This window comes from Tachysurus fulvidraco, chromosome 16, assembly GCF_022655615.1.
Source record: "Tachysurus fulvidraco isolate hzauxx_2018 chromosome 16, HZAU_PFXX_2.0, whole genome shotgun sequence".
Lineage (NCBI taxonomy): Eukaryota > Metazoa > Chordata > Actinopteri > Siluriformes > Bagridae > Tachysurus > Tachysurus fulvidraco.
The window spans coordinates 8,721,453-8,740,565 of NC_062533.1; the positions used below are offsets into that span (position 1 = coordinate 8,721,453).

Below are 19,113 nucleotides of genomic sequence, written 5' to 3' on the forward strand. Positions count from 1 at the left end.
TATTGAATATTGTGCATAAAATGGTTAACATACACAATTTTCTTGTGTTTTTTTACAGTACTTTTTTCTGGACCTATTACATAGTCACAATGCACTATATAAAATAACTTAACCATTATTATTATCATGTGGTATATGGCAACTTTTATGTTATATACTTTATATACTTGTGTGTGTGTGTGTGTGTGTGTGTGTGTGTGTGTGTGTGTGTGTGTGTGTGTGTGTGTGTGTGTGTGTGTGTGTATATATATATATATATATATATATATATACAGATCTATACACACACACACACACACACACACACACACACACACACACACACATATATATATGTTTTGTTACATACATATGTACAGATCTACACATCAACATGTAAAGAGAGAGAGAGAGAGAGAGCGAGAGAGAGAGAGAGAGAGAGAGAGAGAGAGAGAGAGAGAGAGAGAGAGAGAGAGAGAGAGATATTTGCTGCTTTCTCACGAGCAAAGGATGAAGCATATTTCCTGTGTGGTTATGTTGTCTTCAAGAAAATACATGAATACTTCATGAATATTTAAAAGTGGCGTGCTATGGGATACTTGGGTGAAACTAATAGGCTATGCAATACCTTCACCTTGTAGAGAAACCATGTACCTTATATATAACATTTACATAAAATGATCAAATAATGGTTTCTGAATTTATTATAATTTCTTCATATTTTTTAAATCACTCGAACTGTTATTTATGGTTCTTTACCACCCTCTAGTGGCTCAATACATTTTTTTACGATCATTTTTTTGTTGTTGTTGTTCAGCCTTCTTAGGATCTATTCATGTTGTAAAAAAGGAAAGACATGAGCATGGCAAATATTTTGATATTAATTCCAAACATTTTCTGTGATATGAAACACAAAAGAAAACCTAATAGTCAATGTGCTGGAAAGAAAATTCTGTCAATATCCAACGTGAATTGGGTTTATATCTAATGATAATATTTTGTTTTAGCTTTATTAGTAATAACAAAATCAAAACTGCATTCATGAGCTGCATTTATAACCACTGTAAAAGTAATTTCCTGGAGAGCATGATAACAGTGAATTAACCATTTTATTTATTTTTTTTTTTTACTATTGTCCTCAACGCTAATGTTTTGGCTGTACACATATTTAATTTCCAAACCCTTATTTACATAAAAAAAAAAGTATTTGACAAAGTACCAAACCAAAAAATATTTATCAATAGGGAAAGATCAACTGCCATAGTTTTCTTTCTTTCTTTCTTTCTTTCTTTCTTTCTTTCTTTCATTCTTTCATTCATTTTCTACCGCTTATCCGAACTTCCCGGTTCCCGGGGGAATCTCAGGCGTCATTGGGCATCGAGGCAGGATACACCCTGGACGGAGTGCCAACCCATCGCAGGGCACACACACACTCTCATTCACTCAAACAATCACACACTACGGACAATTTTCCAGAGATGCCAATCAACCTACCATGCATGTCTTTGGACCGGGGGAGGAAACCGGAGTACCCGGAGGAAACCCCCGAGGCACGTGGAGAACATGCAAACTCCACACACACAAGGCGGAGGCGGGAATCGAACCCCCAACCCTGGAGGTGTGAGGCAAACGTGCTAACCACTGAGCCACCGTGCCCTCGTATTTATTAATTTTTTTAGTTTATTTAATTGAATGAATTGTAAGAACAAGTTGTTCTTATTCTTAAATCAATTTTCATATTGAAATGTGATTAATTGATGTCAATAATAAGGATGCTATAAACAAGTAATCTAAACCATTATTTCATTAATAGCAGGAAAGCTACAAAAAAGTGTCCTGATAATCTAAATGGACCCTGTAGAATGTATCTGTAGCATTTTGTTTTAAAACCTAGAACTTTCAGTTCTTCTGGGTTCCTCTAGCTTTTAAATGTTTGATATATGACCCTACAATAAAAAAGTGCTTATATACCAGAAAGGGTTTTTTTATGCAGTGAAATCCTCTCATTAAAACACACACAAAAAAAACCCACTGAATACTCTACATGGTACCGATTCTTAAGTCCAGTCGGATACAAGCTACACTGTGAGAGAAATCCCCATAAATAGCTCTAGAATCCTACAGTATAAACAGCAAGCAGGAGTTTGATTCGAGTCCCTCTTCATATTAATTAAATCCCATAATGCCTAATAGTCTCCTATATAGATGCACTATATAGAGTAATAAATAATGATTTATGGACCCTATATAGTGCACAATATGAGGCAACAGGGAGCTGTTTGTAATTCAGCCATTTAAATGACAGCCCTAGAGCAAAGTTCATTAGTGAGTGAGTCTGTGCTGTTTACTGCCCACGCGCTCCCTCACTCCTGTCCTGTGCCCTAACCAGCAGGTGCACGTTTCTGGCACTTCAGCCCAACCTCTCAGGCTTAAATCAACATGGCAGAAGAGAATATATATGAGAAAATAGACGAGGAGTATTTGTATGAAAAGCCTTTTGATGAGCCAGATGCTCAAAATGAACCAAAGTACGAGAACCAGTGCGCTTTGGCTGAAAATAACACGCCTACACCAGAAGCGATTTACAGCGAGATTGATGTGCAAAACAAGTCAGGAAGAAGTTTGTCTCCGGAATACATGAACACTAGTGAAGCAACAGAAGAGGTACAGGAGATGGAGGAAGCTCAGGACGGTGTAGATTTGTATGAGGTTCCAGCAGGGGAAAATGGAGAAGCAGCGTCTAGACGCTCATCCGCTTCGTCCACTGAAAGACAGCCATGTGATGAAGAGCAGCTTCTGGAAGCCACGTATGAAGACAACCCTGAGGATGGGATGATGATGGCTTACTCATTGCCGAAGGGCAGAGCCGCAGAAACAGAGGAAGAAGTGGTGGAATACAGTCTTAAACCAGTGCAAAATAGCAATGATGAAGATGAGGAGAAACCTCTGGATTCCAGTGAACCTGAAATTGCACTCTTTGTCAAGGTAGGAGCCAGACATTATATAAAATATACATTATATTTAAGTTGCATACACACATTTAGAACAAGAGTCCGACTCTAGTCAGACTCTGGTATATGACTCTCTGGGTGTTATCTAATGGGAGCTTATTTTGAATGGTTGCAAACTTTGGGAAAAGAGAACAATGCTAAATACAAGTACTTCTTCTTCTTCTTCTTCTTCTTCTTCTTCTTCTTCTTCTTCTTCTTCTTCTTCTTCTTCTTCTTCGTTTCCCTCTATTGTTCATAAACAGGGGCTTTTGTCACCCATAAGGACCTTTCAGCCTTAATTTGCTGACTGAAGGTCATGTAGGTGTGGCTGCATAAAAGCGATAACCATCATTTGGACTTGAACCATTTTAGATTAAGTCCAGCTTTCAATGACACTTCCTAAATTCTATCAACTATTTTACAGCCTGAAACAGCTTAATAAAGACACATGATCTCCACACAGAAATTACAAATAAACCATAGCATGGAATGATTGTCTTGACTTTGATACTTCAAGAGATGGTTAATGAGTGTCTTAGGTGTAGATAAGAAATATCCAGAACACAATGGAAATTTAGCAAGAAAAATCCCAGTCAATCAGTCAGCTTTCTCAATTATTAACTACTGCTTTCCTGAAGACACTTTGTTCTAAACTCTTGGTTTCTAGCCAATTATTGAAACTGATAATGCTCAAAATGGCCGAATATGATAGTGTACTATTGTGTGTTTAACCAAGAGATGGGTTTTAAGCATGGTACAAAATATTGGTAAAAAAAAATCTGTTTCTGTATCAGAATTCTGGTCATAGTTTCATCAGGGCATTGCAGTGCTGTTTAATCATTCACCAGGTAACTGTACAGTCATGGAAACCAGGCTGAACCTGTGTGTGCAAATGAGCCCATGTGTTCTCTTTACTTTTTGATAGAAGGGGCACTATAATCTCAGTACGCAAAGGGGTCACTTTGCTGATTGAGCAACAGTGATTGACAAGAGTAAGGTGTGTGTTTGGAAGGATTTAGATCGAGCTATAATAAAGAATTCATATTATTTCTAATTTCCACAAACGTAATCATATTTGTAGCGATTACAATGTGTTAAATGTGCTGTGTTTGGTTGCATTGGCTTTTTAAAGAGAACTTTACATTCCAACTTTGTATTGTATATATTTTAACACAGCCTACAATGGCTGACTTTACAACCATTTAAACTACACCACAGTGTTTTATGATCTTCATAGATCACAGTAATAAAAGAAAAGCTGTCATGGGCAGTTTCTTCACAGGGCGTGAGTTTTCAGCCATGCTACAAAATAACAGATTACAAGGGGTCTCAGTTTTTTATATATATATTGCTGTTGACTTTTGCTCATACTCCTGACAAAAACAGAACCCAAACCATGATGCTAATTTCTCTGAACACGTATTTAGCTTTAAATGAAGTATAATGAAGCACTTTCAAACCGGGCTTCATGGACTACTGTTTATCTATTCCATTAGAATGTTTATATAGCATGTTCAAATGACTTAATGATAGTGAAGGAGGTGCTGTTTCATATCATATAACTGTTCTTTATATCTCATTGTATATACTTATATACTCATGAGTATGTGCATGCACACATTAATAATTACCAAATCAAAAATATCATTTTATCATTTATCAGTATAGCCAACCTATAATTAAAGTTACAAGTCCAACATAAGTTGTTTATACACACACACACATATATATATATATATATATATATATATATATATATATATATATATATATATATATATATATATATATATATATATATATATATATATATATATATATATATATATATAAACTGCTGCTACTGATATACCCAGAGTTTCAGTCATGCAGGCATAGCTCATGTAAAAAAGAAGTTTATAGGTTGCTCAGTAGTGCAGTTCAAGTTCACCAAGGGTTAGGGATTTGCCATGTCTATTGGGATTATATGCCATGCATTTGGGATTATATGGAGTGTATTTTATTTATTTATTTTTATATATTTATAACTTTTCAGCTGGCCCTTAACATTTTAATCAGTTACTGGTGATGATTCATATTATTCAGTAACTGGTTTAAATTAATCAGTAACTACAGCAAAACTAATTAGAATGTTGAGAGCCAGGAATTTTGAAACTGCTGACAGGACCTGGGAGTTTAATGGTTTAAGAGCCTCCCAACATTCAAAAGTCAGAAGAAACGGTAACAGCCAAAGTTAAAACACTTTTCTTTTTGATGATTTAACATCCTGTGTTTGGATTTACATTCTATGTGATATGTTTGCTTAACTTTATGCGGCTCAATATTAGTTCAATGTTACTGTATCTATCATTATTCTTGTGAGAGAGGAATGTCTTATTCTATTTGACTCAAATATGTCATGGTCTGATCTAATCAGGTCTGAGATGAGTTCATGCTTTTTTAAAGCCATGAAACATGCACAATATCCATTTTAGCGCAGATAGTTAACATACAAATGTTTCGATTGATATGTTACAATGTATTAGTTGTAGACAGCACATATATGCTGATGTGTCTTGGGCTGCCTGGTTGTTTTTCAATTGGTAATTCACATTTCTTAATATAATGTGTTTTGTGCCAGAGAGCACAAAAATAGATGTTTCATTTAAAATCCACTGCTCCAATTAGACTTTGTAAGTGATTTTGGTAAAAAAAAAAAAAAAATACTTGTCACTTCTTTCTGAGCCACGTCCTATTAGTATACACGCAGTAATAAATATAAGTTGTGTCCTGTAGATGTAGATGTACTTCGGTTAGTAGATGTACTTCTCTAATGCAACACTATTTCATGCATAAAAAAACTTTATAAATAAATATACTTAGTTAAAAAATAATAACTACACACAACAGATGTAATTCTCTTTAACCCAAATAAATAAGAACAATCAATTGTGGCAACTAAAGGCAAATTCACAATGTTAGTTTTATGACATACTTTGTTGCAATGCATAAGATTCTTATATCTTAACTAACTGTGAGTTCAGGTGCAGGATAAACAACACAGCAGGATGGATGGATTATGGCTGGTTAATTCTTCTCTAGCTGCATATGAATTTGTGAGCAAATCATGGTGATGTGCAGTGTGGATCTGCCTAACTTGCAATATGGGTTGTACACTAGGAGGCAGCATTAGATGTACTAAACCATAATTTAAAGGAAACAGAACACAAATACACAGAACCCGATGGCAGCAGTAAGGATGGGGATGTACAGCGTCTTTTTGTTACTAATTTGTATGACATAATGATGCACTTCATTGAGATACATTTATCATGTGAGATATTGTGATAACTAGAATTTTGGACACACAGATTATGTCCTTTTCCAGTAATTAATCACTTCAGATGGGCCAAGTTGATAGGCAGAGTCCTCATGATGGAGGTGGAGGTGTCTATGGATATCCACTCAATGATTTTCCCTATTGTGCTTGGACAGACCTGGAGGATTATTGAAATGAACTATTGGCATTTACAGTAAGAAGTTTCTGGCTGCCCCAATGTTAATAAACTATAGTTTGTGGACACATGACCATCAGACCCATATGCACATTTGGACACACAATCAAGATGAAGTCCCTATTTTCTGTTATAATAACCTCTACCTTTCTCAGAAGGCTTTCAACTATGTTTTGGACCATGCATGGCTGCGGCCAATTTGTTCTCATTCAACCACAAGAGTATTACTGGAGAGCATGAGAACTCTTCATACATATGGGAGTATAAGAGAACATATAGGGGATCCATATATGTGAGTGAGGATCAGGTGTCCACAAACTGTTGGATATAGTTTGTAAGTGCTAAAATTTGTTTAAATGGTAGGCCATAACAGAAATTTTGAGTGGTATGAGTGAAATTGTAAAACATGTACACACCACATTAGCTCTTTGTTTGTTCAACCATGCACAGTCCAGATTGTTGCTGCGTTGAACTCGACACTGGGAGGTACAGAAAGTAGCCTTTTCCGTCTGCTAACCAAAGTGCTAGGCAATATTCAGAAAAGTGATGCCATATATATATATATATGTGTGTGTGTGTGTGTGTGTGTGTGTGTGTGTGTGTGTGTGTATTAGAATGTTTTCTGTTGTAGTAAGGTGAACGGGAATAGTAACCTGACTGGAAGTCATGTGGTAAAGTTACTACTTGAGGTTCATGACAGTTGCAGTTTCAGGTGTAAAATTTGTTAGTTACAGATAGAAGAGAACCATCAGTAACCTGATATACTGTTTGTCTAACGTGTGTTGCCTTTCAAAACAGTGCATCTATTAAAAATTAGAATTACATGAATCTGGAATTCACACTAGTATTGCTAAGATATAAATATATATAACTGATCTACTTTAACCGCAGATCAGATCTACATGGCCCCATATAGACTGTTTATTAAACCCTGAAAGACTAGCCTGGTGCTAAAACCAAATGCTAAATCATTAAATATTTAAGCAGGAATCTTGTTCCCCTGGGCTTCCAAGGCTGATCAAATATAACCTATCGTTGCACGTCAGAGTGCTACATGTTGTCCAGTTGTATTAAATATTGATAGAACCAATTCCTTTACTCTTTGTTTCTAGGCCATGACTGAATGTTGTGTATTAGAAGCAGTCTGATACTTCTGGAACATTATTAAGACCCCAGGAATAATGTCAGGATAAATTCTTTTAGTGGTAATCTTTCTTTTATCTATGAAGCAATTTTGTAATCTGTTATGTATTTAATAGATTTCTGACATTTCCAGAAACTTAATCACTATCAAAGCCTGTTAGAATGCATCAAACTGATCTCTCAGAATGTGCTCCAGAGGTGATGTTTTCTTCCAGCTGTTGTTGGACCCAGGTGCATGACATGGGGTGAATCAGGGCCAGAGCTCCTCCCCTGGCAAAGCTGCACACCTTTTACTAGTGCACTCTTATCTGCATGCCTGCTTGTGTGAGAGAGAAGCTACTGTAAACATACTTGGTGAAAGGCACAGACGTTTACTGCAGAAACTCAGTAGCACTGCGAGGACTGCTAGGACAAAGTGAGAAGATGTAAGCAACAGGTGATAGGATCGCTCTGTTTTGGACTGAACTCGGATCCATAAAAACTACCTGTACAATGACCGATCTAACCTCAAAAGGACGGGGCCGAGAGCCTGAACTTGAATTGTTTGTCAAGGTAAGAGATAGAAGGGGCATGAAAAAATTATGGAAGATTGCATCCTGGTAAAGCTATTTTGTTCCCTCATCTATGTAATGCAATAGTTACTCTAGAGTTACAGCATTACACCTCAATGCATGAAGAGTCCAATTAGATTATTAACTACATATAGACATTATTTAATGTTGGATATGTTGAAAAGCCTGTGATATATCAACAAACTCATCAACAAACATATTTATACATATGTTTGTTGATGAGTTGTAATATATCTATGCTGAAGATTAAATCAGGTTTTCCGCTTGCGATGTACCAGCCTCAAGCCTCCTCAGAGAGAGGAGCAGCTGTAGAAGCAAACAACTAATGAGGTGCTGATGCAGAGGAAACAGCCTTTTACTTGCTAACGTGGTGTCTACTGGAAGAGACACACACACACACACACACACACACACACACACACACACACACACACACACACACACACACACACACACACACACACACACGCACATGCACACACGCACATGCACACACGCACACACACAAGCACTTGAAGTACCTTTGTTTCCTGCAGAATCTTCATGTCCACACACGAGTGTTTAAAAGCGAAATGGAGCGTGTCTGACTTTTACAAACTGTCCCTTCTCCCAAGTGCATCACAGGCTCCATGATGTAAAAAGAACTCCTCCCTTCTCTAAGCTACACACCAATATCTGTCCCTTCTGACAGACCTATTGTTGGTTTCACAGCAAGCTGCAATATGATTTGATATTATATAATCTTTTATTTAAGCTGCATTTATCCAGGATGAGAAGAAGATTATAAAGCATGCAGTCTTGTTGAACAAATGGATTTTGCTACTTTGATTTATTGTATGCAACCCTGCAGGTTTATGTATAATAAATGAGCTGTTGGGTTTTGTTTTTAGATTAAAGATAATACAGTGCAATGACTGGAAATCGGTACATGCCTGAATACGTAGATAATTCATTTAAATGACCAATTCTGCCTTTTTTGACTGTAGTTATAAGAAAAAGCAGAACTTTTTGTTGTCCTGGTCACATAGTAGACTTTCTATAACTAGCATGCAGCCATGTTTAGACACCCGATCTGGTCTTGCATAGATACAGTGCTGGAGTGTCAGTTTTATCACTAGGATGTGCCTCCATTTGTTCCTCATGCACAATGTTTTAGTGCATTAGATATTAGTGTGCTAATTTATTAAGGATCCTAGATGTTGTCATGTCAAGTGGCTATTATACCTGATATCTAGAATGCAGTACTATTATGAGAGACATTGAATAATACTAAAAAAAACCCTCTATTATTCTTAACCTGTATCCTGTTCTTTATTCCCTTATCAGTGCATTAGGAAGGTTCTTTATGGTTTGGATACTAATTTCTTGTGATGCACTGTGGGATTAGTTTAGGATTTTACTGTATATTTTACATTAGGCTACAATCTTCCCAAAATAGTGCACTGTAATGTGTATATCGCAAAGTTCTACCTGAAACCTTTTTCCCCCAAAGGAAACCTTCTGTTGTTATTCCTATTGCATGTTTATACTTTGGTTCTTTTAGACATTTCGATAAATTAACTGTTTATCTTTGAATGTATATTTCTTAGATATCATTTAGATTTCATGATTTAGCAAATTTAGCAAATTTGTTTAAGATAGAAATATTAAGCTCTGCTAGGCATTATTGTGAATATGAAACCATTCACAGTGTGAAATATTCACAGTATGACACCAGTTTCCTTAGGAATAGGATACATATGAGATATATAATGAATCCAATAGATGGTGCTGTTGTACTTTATTGCTTTGCCTGTAGAGTTTGTTTTTCACCAGTTGAAATGCAGACAAGTTTCAGTTTTAAGCAACTTGGGACATCATGAACTACAGTCTGTTGTATGACCTCTGCTGACCTTTGATATTCACAGCATATTTGTGGCTTCTACAGAAGTCCTAAGAGGCCATACATTATTATTTTTTGTTCTTTCTTGTTTACTTTTTATCACAATTAAATTTTCTCGTGATCTAGACATAACAAAAGTTGTTTACTCGTTATCACGATTTAATTCACTCGTGATCTCGACATAAAAGTTGTTTATTTATTATCATGACTTAATTTTTTCAGTGACCTTGACATAAAAGTTGTTTATTTATCACAACTTAATTTTCTCGTGATCTCGACATAAGAGCATGTTCTAGAGGCAGAAACGCAGCATCATATATTTTTCATATATTTTTTTACTTTAATCAGGGGCTCACTCAGTACATTTCTGCTCCAGGCATTTGGTAAATTTATGATGGAAATTTCAGGTGATAACGCGATGTTAAACAACTGTTGTTATGTCGAGATCACGAGAAAACAAGAAAGAAAATGTATAATAATGCATGACCTCTTAGAACTTGCATAGGGTTTCCACAAAACATCTACTATAAAAATGTCAGAGTTCACTAGAGTGTTGTCACTACAGTAAGTCAGTGAGTTAAGTCAGTGAGTTAAGGCTGTGTTGTATGAGAGAGAATTTTTATGTGTTGTGTGTTTTGCAGGCTGGGAGTGATGGAGAGAGCATTGGGAATTGCCCATTTTCTCAGCGCCTCTTTATGATCCTCTGGCTCAAAGGAGTTGTCTTCAATGTCACCACTGTGGACCTGAAGAGGTGAAAATCCAACTCATACAGTGGTTTACTGGTTTATAGTGTTTAAAATAGAGCTTTTGAGACACACACACACTCTTGTTTTTTAGTTTCTGGTAAAGAAAAATATTATTTATTTTGTCATATCACATTTTTATAGGAAGCCAGCTGACCTGCATAACCTGGCTCCAGGCACACACCCTCCTTTTCTCACGTACAATGGTGAGGTCAAGACAGACATCAACAAAATTGAAGAGTTTTTAGAAGAAGTGTTAGCACCACCAAAGTAAGTAACAAGATGTTTTGTAGACTTTGGTGAAATTTAGAGTGCTTTTGAGGGGGGATTTATTTATTTATTTATTTTAATTAAACACACACACACACACACACACATACACAAATAAAATAGTTATGCAGTGATGAGTCTACAAGTGCCGTCATATGAAACAGAAAGTACAACTTTAGCAGGTCCTTAGCAGATCTTAAAATTTCATTCATTCATTTTCTACCGCTTATCCGAACTTCTCGGGTCACGGGGAGCCAGTGCCTATCTCAAGGGTTCTTTGGGCATCAAGGCAGGACACACCCTGGACGGAGTGCCGACCCATCACAGGGCGCACACTCACGCACACTCTCATTCACTCATACACTCACACACTCACACACTACGGACAACTTTCCAGAGATGCCAATCAACCTACCATGCATGTCTTTGGACTGGGAGAGGAAACCGGAGTACCCGGAGGAAACCCCTGAGGCACGGGGAGAACATGCAAACTCCACACACACAAGGCGGAGGCGGGAATCGAACCCCCAACCCTGGAGGTGTGAGGCGAACGTGCTAACCACTAAGCCGCCGTGCTCCCTATCTTAAAATTTGAAAATACAAATTCAAACGAACAACATATAATCATATAAGAGGGTGTACTTTCTTTTTTACATGTCCATAAATGTCAAACAAATTAATCACTGACAAATGAGTGATTATTTATTTGTAAATTAGTGAAAGTTTATTTAATGGTCACCGTTTAATTTTTTTTGACAACTGTGTGTGTGTTTTTATTGGATTGGTACTATGCATTATGAATCACCAATCATGTTCATATATAGTTTGAAATTTTGAAATTAATTCCTTCCTTCTATACACACGCTACAAGGATACACTCTTTAGTGCTGATTGCAATACATAAAGCCCTCTGTCTGTAATACTGAGCTTTGAGTTTATGTTTTGAAATCTGTCACAGATTTTATTAAATGACACAGATTGTGTATTTACCTAAAGGAAGTAGAGAATGCTATATTTCTGTTTTCTGTGCCTCAGATACCCCAAGCTGGCAGCCAAGCACAGGGAGTCCAACACAGCGGGGATTGACATATTTGCAAAGTTCTCAGCTTACATCAAAAACCCAAGGCCAGAAGCCAATGGAGGTAGACATGTCAAACCCGATCACTTGATTTTCTGAATGGATGTAGTATATTATAGACAGTGTAGTGTGCCAAAAGTGTGGCCATATTTAAAAATGATATGAATATTGTTCTTTCTGGAACTTATACTAGGTATATTAATGATGAACACGTTGCAATCTGAATTATTTAAGTGTGTAACATGGATTGTGGCAGGGCTGGAGAAAAACGTGACAAAAGCCATAAAGAAGCTGGACGAATACCTGAACAGCCCGCTGCCTGAGGAGATAGATGCAGACAGCATGGAGGATGTGAAAAGCTCTAACCGCAACTTCCTGGATGGCAACGAACTCACACTGGCAGACTGCAATCTCCTGCCAAAACTCCACATAGTCAAGGTGAGCTGCTCACAGCCATGTACATAAGCATTCGATATTGTGAAGGCATTTAGGAATCAAAAAGTTAAAAGAACTGAAAGAAGAGCTGAGGCTTGACACCTACTTCAAACTTGTTGTCCTGGCTCCTTACAGGTTGTGGCCAAAAAGTATCGTAACTACGATATTCCTGCTGATATGACAGGAGTGTGGCGCTACCTGAACAGCGCCTATGCTCGAGATGAGTTCATCAACACCTGTCCTGCAGAAAAGGAGATCGAACTGGCCTACCAGGATGTAGCCAAATGGCTGGTGAAATAAAGCTCAACTATCAGAGCAATTAGACTTTATAGGTGCAGTCAGAAATAGACTGCATTGGTTTTTGTAAAATTTAGTTTTGTATCATTGAAAACAGATCTTGCAATGAAACCGTTCTGGTTAGCCAGAATTCTATTCTGCAGCACTAAATAAAGAAATATGATGACTCGGTGCAGGCCAGAGAAGCCTCATTCCCCTGTAGTGATTGCATCTGAACTATCTGTCGAGGCTAGATGAATTGTTTTCCCCACAAGGTTTCTTTTTTTCATTCCTATTATTTAAATAGATTGTTAGATTGTTGCCATGTAATAAAGATACTATTTGTCTTTGACATGCATATACATTATGTTTAACAGTTAAAACCTTAAAGGATCTATTAATTATTAGGTTCTAGTTTCTAATTTGATGATGACTTTCAGGATTGAATTTACATTTAGTAAAACATTTAATAGGAATGCACAAACTAGGTTTAAAGTATTATGAAAATAGAACAAATGAGCAGTGGGTATTAAGTAAAAGTAAGTACAATATTAAATATGTCAGTAATGCCTTAAAATCTGTCCATTAGGATATGTGCATACAAAGATTCCCAGCTTAAATATTAAAGAACTCTCTGATTAAAAGTATATATATCTTATTTTGATTTGAAAGACATCCTCTAACTTTCCTGCAACTGCATCTTATTGTGAATTTTACTTATCTTTTTGTCCATTTTAAAAGATTTAGTCCAGACCTAAAATGATATCTGATTAATTTGAAATTTGTATTTTGAATCGTGTGGCAAAGCCGATTCATGACATGCCGTAACGCTGGTAAATCAAGTGAAGCAGTGAAGTCGGGCTTTTCTCCAGCTTTCCTCTACTCGCAGCTCTGCTGAAATAGCACACAGCTCCACAGACTTGATAGGTCCTCATGGAGCTCGCTGCTCTTGTGTGGCTTGGACAAACATTTGATATGAAAGCGGAGTGTGGCGCCAGAAAGGCCTATCCTGCATGAACTTCTATGAATAAAATAATATTTATACAGGTCAACTTGCCTTATTTCATTTTCCCAATGCACCATTTTTGCTAATTAATATAATTATATAGGGATTATATTAAAGGAAATGGAACTTAGACTGGAATTGAATGATGAGGTTTAATGTGTGTGGTTGAAATATAAAATCTGAGCTGAAAACAATTTGCATAGTGAAGGTGAGAAGACAAACGGTAAAGCTAAGCAAGGTCACAGATCAGCGTTTCATTGTCTGTTAACCAACAGAAATTTCGAGCTGTCCTTTTCATTGTGAGGTTGAAGAGTGATGACCCCAAACAGATTTAAAAACTGACTTCCAGGCTATATATCAAAGCTCTCTTGTTCCTCTAGTCTATCATTAGGGTGGAAAAAATGTCCAAACCATCCACTTTTTTCCTCACTCCAAAGACCTTCGCCCATCAGATTTACAATAGGGAGCAGCACTATTTACCCGAAGCGAGCTCCATCCAGAAATAACAGAGCAGAAAAATAAATGGAGCCAGCCATATTTTTCCACACAAGTAAGAAAATATGTCCAGGGCTTGTGCCTCACTGCTTAACATAATTAGTTCTTAAACATTCTACGCCTTGGATCTCTTCACTCAATTTCAACATTCTTCAAGCAAGATAATATACAGTACACCATGTATGTCAAACATGTCCTGCGCTCATCCAGGGCTGTAAGACTTTATCTGTTTACACAAACACCAGTGATACACAACTTCTCTGGCCTTATGTATATGAAAAGACAATCGAAAGACACTGATTATATATTGTCCCCTGGTTTACATTAATTGAGAGTTCGAGCTACATACACATAACAATGTGAGTCTGTGCTGTTACAATAGAAATCAAATGTCTTCTCTATGGATGTGGGATTTTTAATTATTATTTTATTTTGCAATTGACATACAAGAAGACTGGATGGATATAATAATAATAATAATAATAATAATAATAATAATAATAATAATAATAATAATAATAATAATAATAATAATAATAATAACAACAATAATAACAATAATAATAATAATAATAATAATAATAATAATAATGATGATGATGATGATGACGATAATAATTATTATTATCGTCATCATCATCATCATCATCATTATTATTATTATTATTATTATTGTATTTATATTTATAGATTAGTTTAATCAGATTAATTTATCAGAATAAACAGATACAGTGCATACTTATCTACTAAAGCATCACTCAGGTTTGTTGGAAGACAAACAATTTATTGGAACTTGGTGTTAATATCTGCTTTTTGCACTATGATTGAGTATGTTACCTCCAACTACTGCATTACCACCACAGATTGATTAGTGCTGTTAAACATTTTGAAATGCTAATCAGATTCCATATTCCATTCTGCTTATTATTGTTAATAAAATGTACAAATTTTCATTAATTTCTCCTTTTCTAGAGCATATATGTGCAGTCAGAATTCATTTAGTCCTGACCAATCTGTCTTTTTAAGCGAAGAGTGAACAAGCTCAACTCTGCAGGACCAAAGCAATACACAATTCATTCTTCTTACATAGAAAAAAAAATACTAAAGGGAAGTGTGTATATATATATACTGAGGTAATTTATCTTCTAAAAGTTTACATAATATAATATGGTCAATAAGTCATTCTTTATTGCTATAGCAGAAATTAATTACTATCTGTAAAATTCATGGACCATGCTTTTTCATAAAAGCCTTTTTCTGCATGCAAGTAATTTAAAAAATATAAAACCATGTCTTCCATTAACATTTCTCTATTATCTACTCTTGGTCCTTAGTTTTTACAGAGTACTGCAGAATCATGGTCTAGAAGATTCCGCTATAAAAGAGGATATCATTTTTATTAAGGCAAGTGGAAGAAACCCAAATCTGGCTTTTCATACAGCAAGAGAGTATTGAGTTTTTCCTCAGCATGGGACTAGTTCCGCAGAATCTGCAGTGTGAGTGACTTGTGGTGGACTTTGATGGGGATTAGTGCTATGACAGGCGCACGCCTGCGGCTTGAGTATGGAGTTGACGACCTAACCAGAGGAACCCCTGGCTACAGAACACTTCATTCTGGCAAAATATTCACACGCTGGACATCAGTGATGGCTGAGATGGCACAGAAAGAGTCTTTATTTGCACTAAATGCAGATCAAAGAGGTAGTGTTTGAATTTAGTGCTCAGAGAGTCATGAGGCATAGTATATCACTTAGCCACAAATGTGATTGATTCAAACCAGGAATATAAAAGAGATGTTCATCCATAATATTTAACCTGGAATCAAGTGTGTACCATGACTGACATTTTAGGTTTCATTAAATTTCCGACATATCTTCCTGTTGTGGCGGGATGTGGGCACAGAGATCACATTATGTCTGAGATGATTATAATTCTTTTATGAAACAACTCTGTGCCTGAAAAAGGAGTAAGGACAGTTGAGTTCCTCTCCTCCATCTTCTAGCACACAGTATATCTCTCCACATAAGAGAACAATCTGTTGGTTATGCATTCAGCATTGCCCACAGAAGCCATCACAGCTGCAGGGCTGTCAAGAAAAATTTTCTTTATCATTCAGCTTTATAAATCTCTGCAAACTCCCCAGGAAATCAAGAATGTTTGATTTTCCAGTCATAAACTATAAAATCTGTCATTAATATAATAACATGATTTGGGATATTTAGAGACAGAGCCGGAGTCTAAACGAAGAGCAGACATGGGCATTGATGAAACACTTTGGTACACCCTGATAGCTGCAATTACTTTGTCATTTCCCAAAAACAGAAGATCAGAAATAACTGGCATGGTTTTGCCAAGCCTGAATGTCAGTCATCAGAAAAGGCCACTGGAAGCACTGTTTTGTGTTACCAGTTCATTAGTTCTCAATTAACACTCGGCCCCATCAAAAAGTTTATACGGCTATTTTTTTTTGACGAGAGCCATGCCCATGCTCCACTATGGCTGGCTACATCTGAAGATGGAGTTTCTGTCCAAATATTTCACATTTTACTGCTTGGCGCAAACCTATGGAAAAGGCCTGTGTTGCATGAATATTTGGCACAATTCAGAGCTCTGTCCTGTCAAATGTTCTGGTGCCTGAAACACTCAATCATGAGCAGTTTAGATGGTGTATAACCTGAGACTCCTGGCACCAGTTTATGGACTCAACAAAGAAAGCTATTGTTTAACTGGTAGCTATCCATGGTCCTGATATTAGAAGACTTTCTAAATTAGTATAATTATAGGGCATTTGGGTTTTGTGTGCATTGTAATAGCGTAGAGATTTAAAATTTATCACATTTTGTGTATTTATGGGTCAAAAGACCTTAAATATTTTACCATCACTAAAGAGTTTGATAATAAGGACAACAAGTATAAAATTCTGATGTTATTATGAGGACATCAACCATAAAAAAGTGCTTAATCAAAAGTAAATCTTTTTCTTTGCTCAAATGATATTTTCTGAAACTCTAAACAATTTCTAATAAGGCTCTTGTAGGCTTGAATTTGTTTTAATCTGTGTCTCAACACATACAGACACCAGGCACATTTTTCTTATCTCTTAAATTCTTATCAGTATTTTACAAACAGCATTAATGTCATTTTAGCACTAGATGGAGTAGTCGAGCTGAAGTGATTAAAAAAAAGCCTTAAACTAAGCCTATAGGTAAAATCTTTCCTTCTAACAGAACTAGCCATTTGACAAAGCAAAATAGTAAAGTTTATGATCTTAATGTGAGTCTGATATGGCAAGCTGAGATACTCAAATGTAATCAATGAATCGGTTTCAACTTATCTAAAATCAATGCAGTAATGCTGTGTGACAAAATGGTGTAATATGGTGTAAAGGGTGCTAACAACAAAATACAGCAACTCAATCAGAATAACATGTGTGTAACAGTATACTTTTATATTGATAGACAGTGACTAGGATATTTGAGAAAGTTAGAATTTGTAGTATACTGTTAAAGATAAGTAGTACATCATCACATTGCTTCACTACCATGGATGTACAACACCAACACCCTGCTTACACTTTGATCAAACTGTTTTAATATTCACAACATTATTATAGGGTGTTCACATACTGTATCATCAAAAGCACAGATTAATTCATTGCTAATATGTGAGAATACAGCAACAGTATTGTGGTATCTTATCACAAAATCATATGACTGCTCATACAGTTAGAGCTACAGGTAACCTGTCCTTAAAGCTGATTCTAGACTCCTATCAACTTCTTATTTCAACTTTGCTTTGAACACTGAATTTGTTTGGCACTCGCCTCTCAGTCCTTCAAGAAATGTCCCTTTGGGATGACGGTAAGTGTTTATACCTGTCTTTTTGTTGGTAGGCCAGGATACCAGGATACAGGGCTGAAATGTGATTCATAGCTAGTGCCAGATATGATTTTCTTTAGGCCTGCAACCCTAGAAGAGCACAGACTAATGCAAAACCATGGTGTGGAATAAAGTACCTTTAGGTGACATTTTGAAATATTCACATAAGGATGCCTCATTATCCCTTGACAAGGAATGAATGGTCAGAGCCATGCCATCAGATCTCCCACAGGTGTCTCTGGACAGACATGTCTCACATGTCCACATCTTTTATCAAAGGCTGGCCCACTAAGTGATGGATGCCACGACTTCAGCCTTTAGGCAGGCTGCATGCCTGTCCTCTGCCATGACATACCATTCTATGAAGTAGTACTCATGGGTAGTACTTAGAAGCCTGCTGCTCCTGGAAAACATGGAATCTCCCAAATGGGAATCACAAACAAGCATCCAGTCAGCTGGATAAGTCAGTCCCAGGGTGAGTCAGTCACATTTTCAGGGTTCCTGACACCTGGACCCAGCAGTGACCCATATGGGAACTTGAGACAGAAAACCGCAGATGAGGTTATTTTACACTTAGATAATATGGTCACCATGTGACTTTCTGGTAACATCTTGGCATATGTGTGTGTACATGCACAAGAAGGTGTCCAGGTGTTAAAACAATCTTGTGTTCACAGAACCATAGTTGCATACGTAAATAATGATTACTCTACAGTCAGGTAAAAAGATGAAAATACTCACAAGATATTCAAACAGTTACAATAAAATGTCTCTGTGAGGTTTGAGGTTCTTTCTTTTACAGAAATATTTCTAAAGAAAACTTAAAATGTTATTTGGTGTGTTACTCAGTGCCATACACGTTCTGCTTGAAG

General features: G+C 36.5%; 1 protein-coding gene across 1 annotated transcript; it reads left to right on the forward strand.

The window, feature by feature from the left end:
• The first annotated feature begins 2,326 nt into the window (after positions 1–2,326).
• On the forward strand, positions 2,327–13,914 carry clic5b (chloride intracellular channel 5b). Its single transcript, XM_027150044.2, has 6 exons — positions 2,327–2,964; positions 10,702–10,811; positions 10,948–11,073; positions 12,109–12,215; positions 12,408–12,589; positions 12,722–13,914. Exons 1-6 carry the CDS (start codon positions 2,419–2,421, stop codon positions 12,884–12,886), a joined length of 1,236 nt encoding a protein of 411 aa, XP_027005845.2. The 5' UTR covers positions 2,327–2,418; the 3' UTR covers positions 12,887–13,914.
• Positions 13,915–19,113: the final 5,199 nt, after the last annotated feature.

What these genes read in the sequence shown, in the direction of transcription:
- clic5b (XM_027150044.2), top strand. Translation starts at nt 2,419, where the DNA reads ATGGCAGAAGAGAATATATATGAGAAAATAGACGAGGAGTATTTGTAT. An exon ending in AAGGCCAGAAGCCAATGGAG is followed by an intron (nt 12,216 to 12,407) that starts GTAGACATGTCA and finishes GGATTGTGGCAG; the next exon opens with GGCTGGAGAAAAACGTGACA. An exon ending in CAAAACTCCACATAGTCAAG is followed by an intron (nt 12,590 to 12,721) that starts GTGAGCTGCTCA and finishes GGCTCCTTACAG; the next exon opens with GTTGTGGCCAAAAAGTATCG.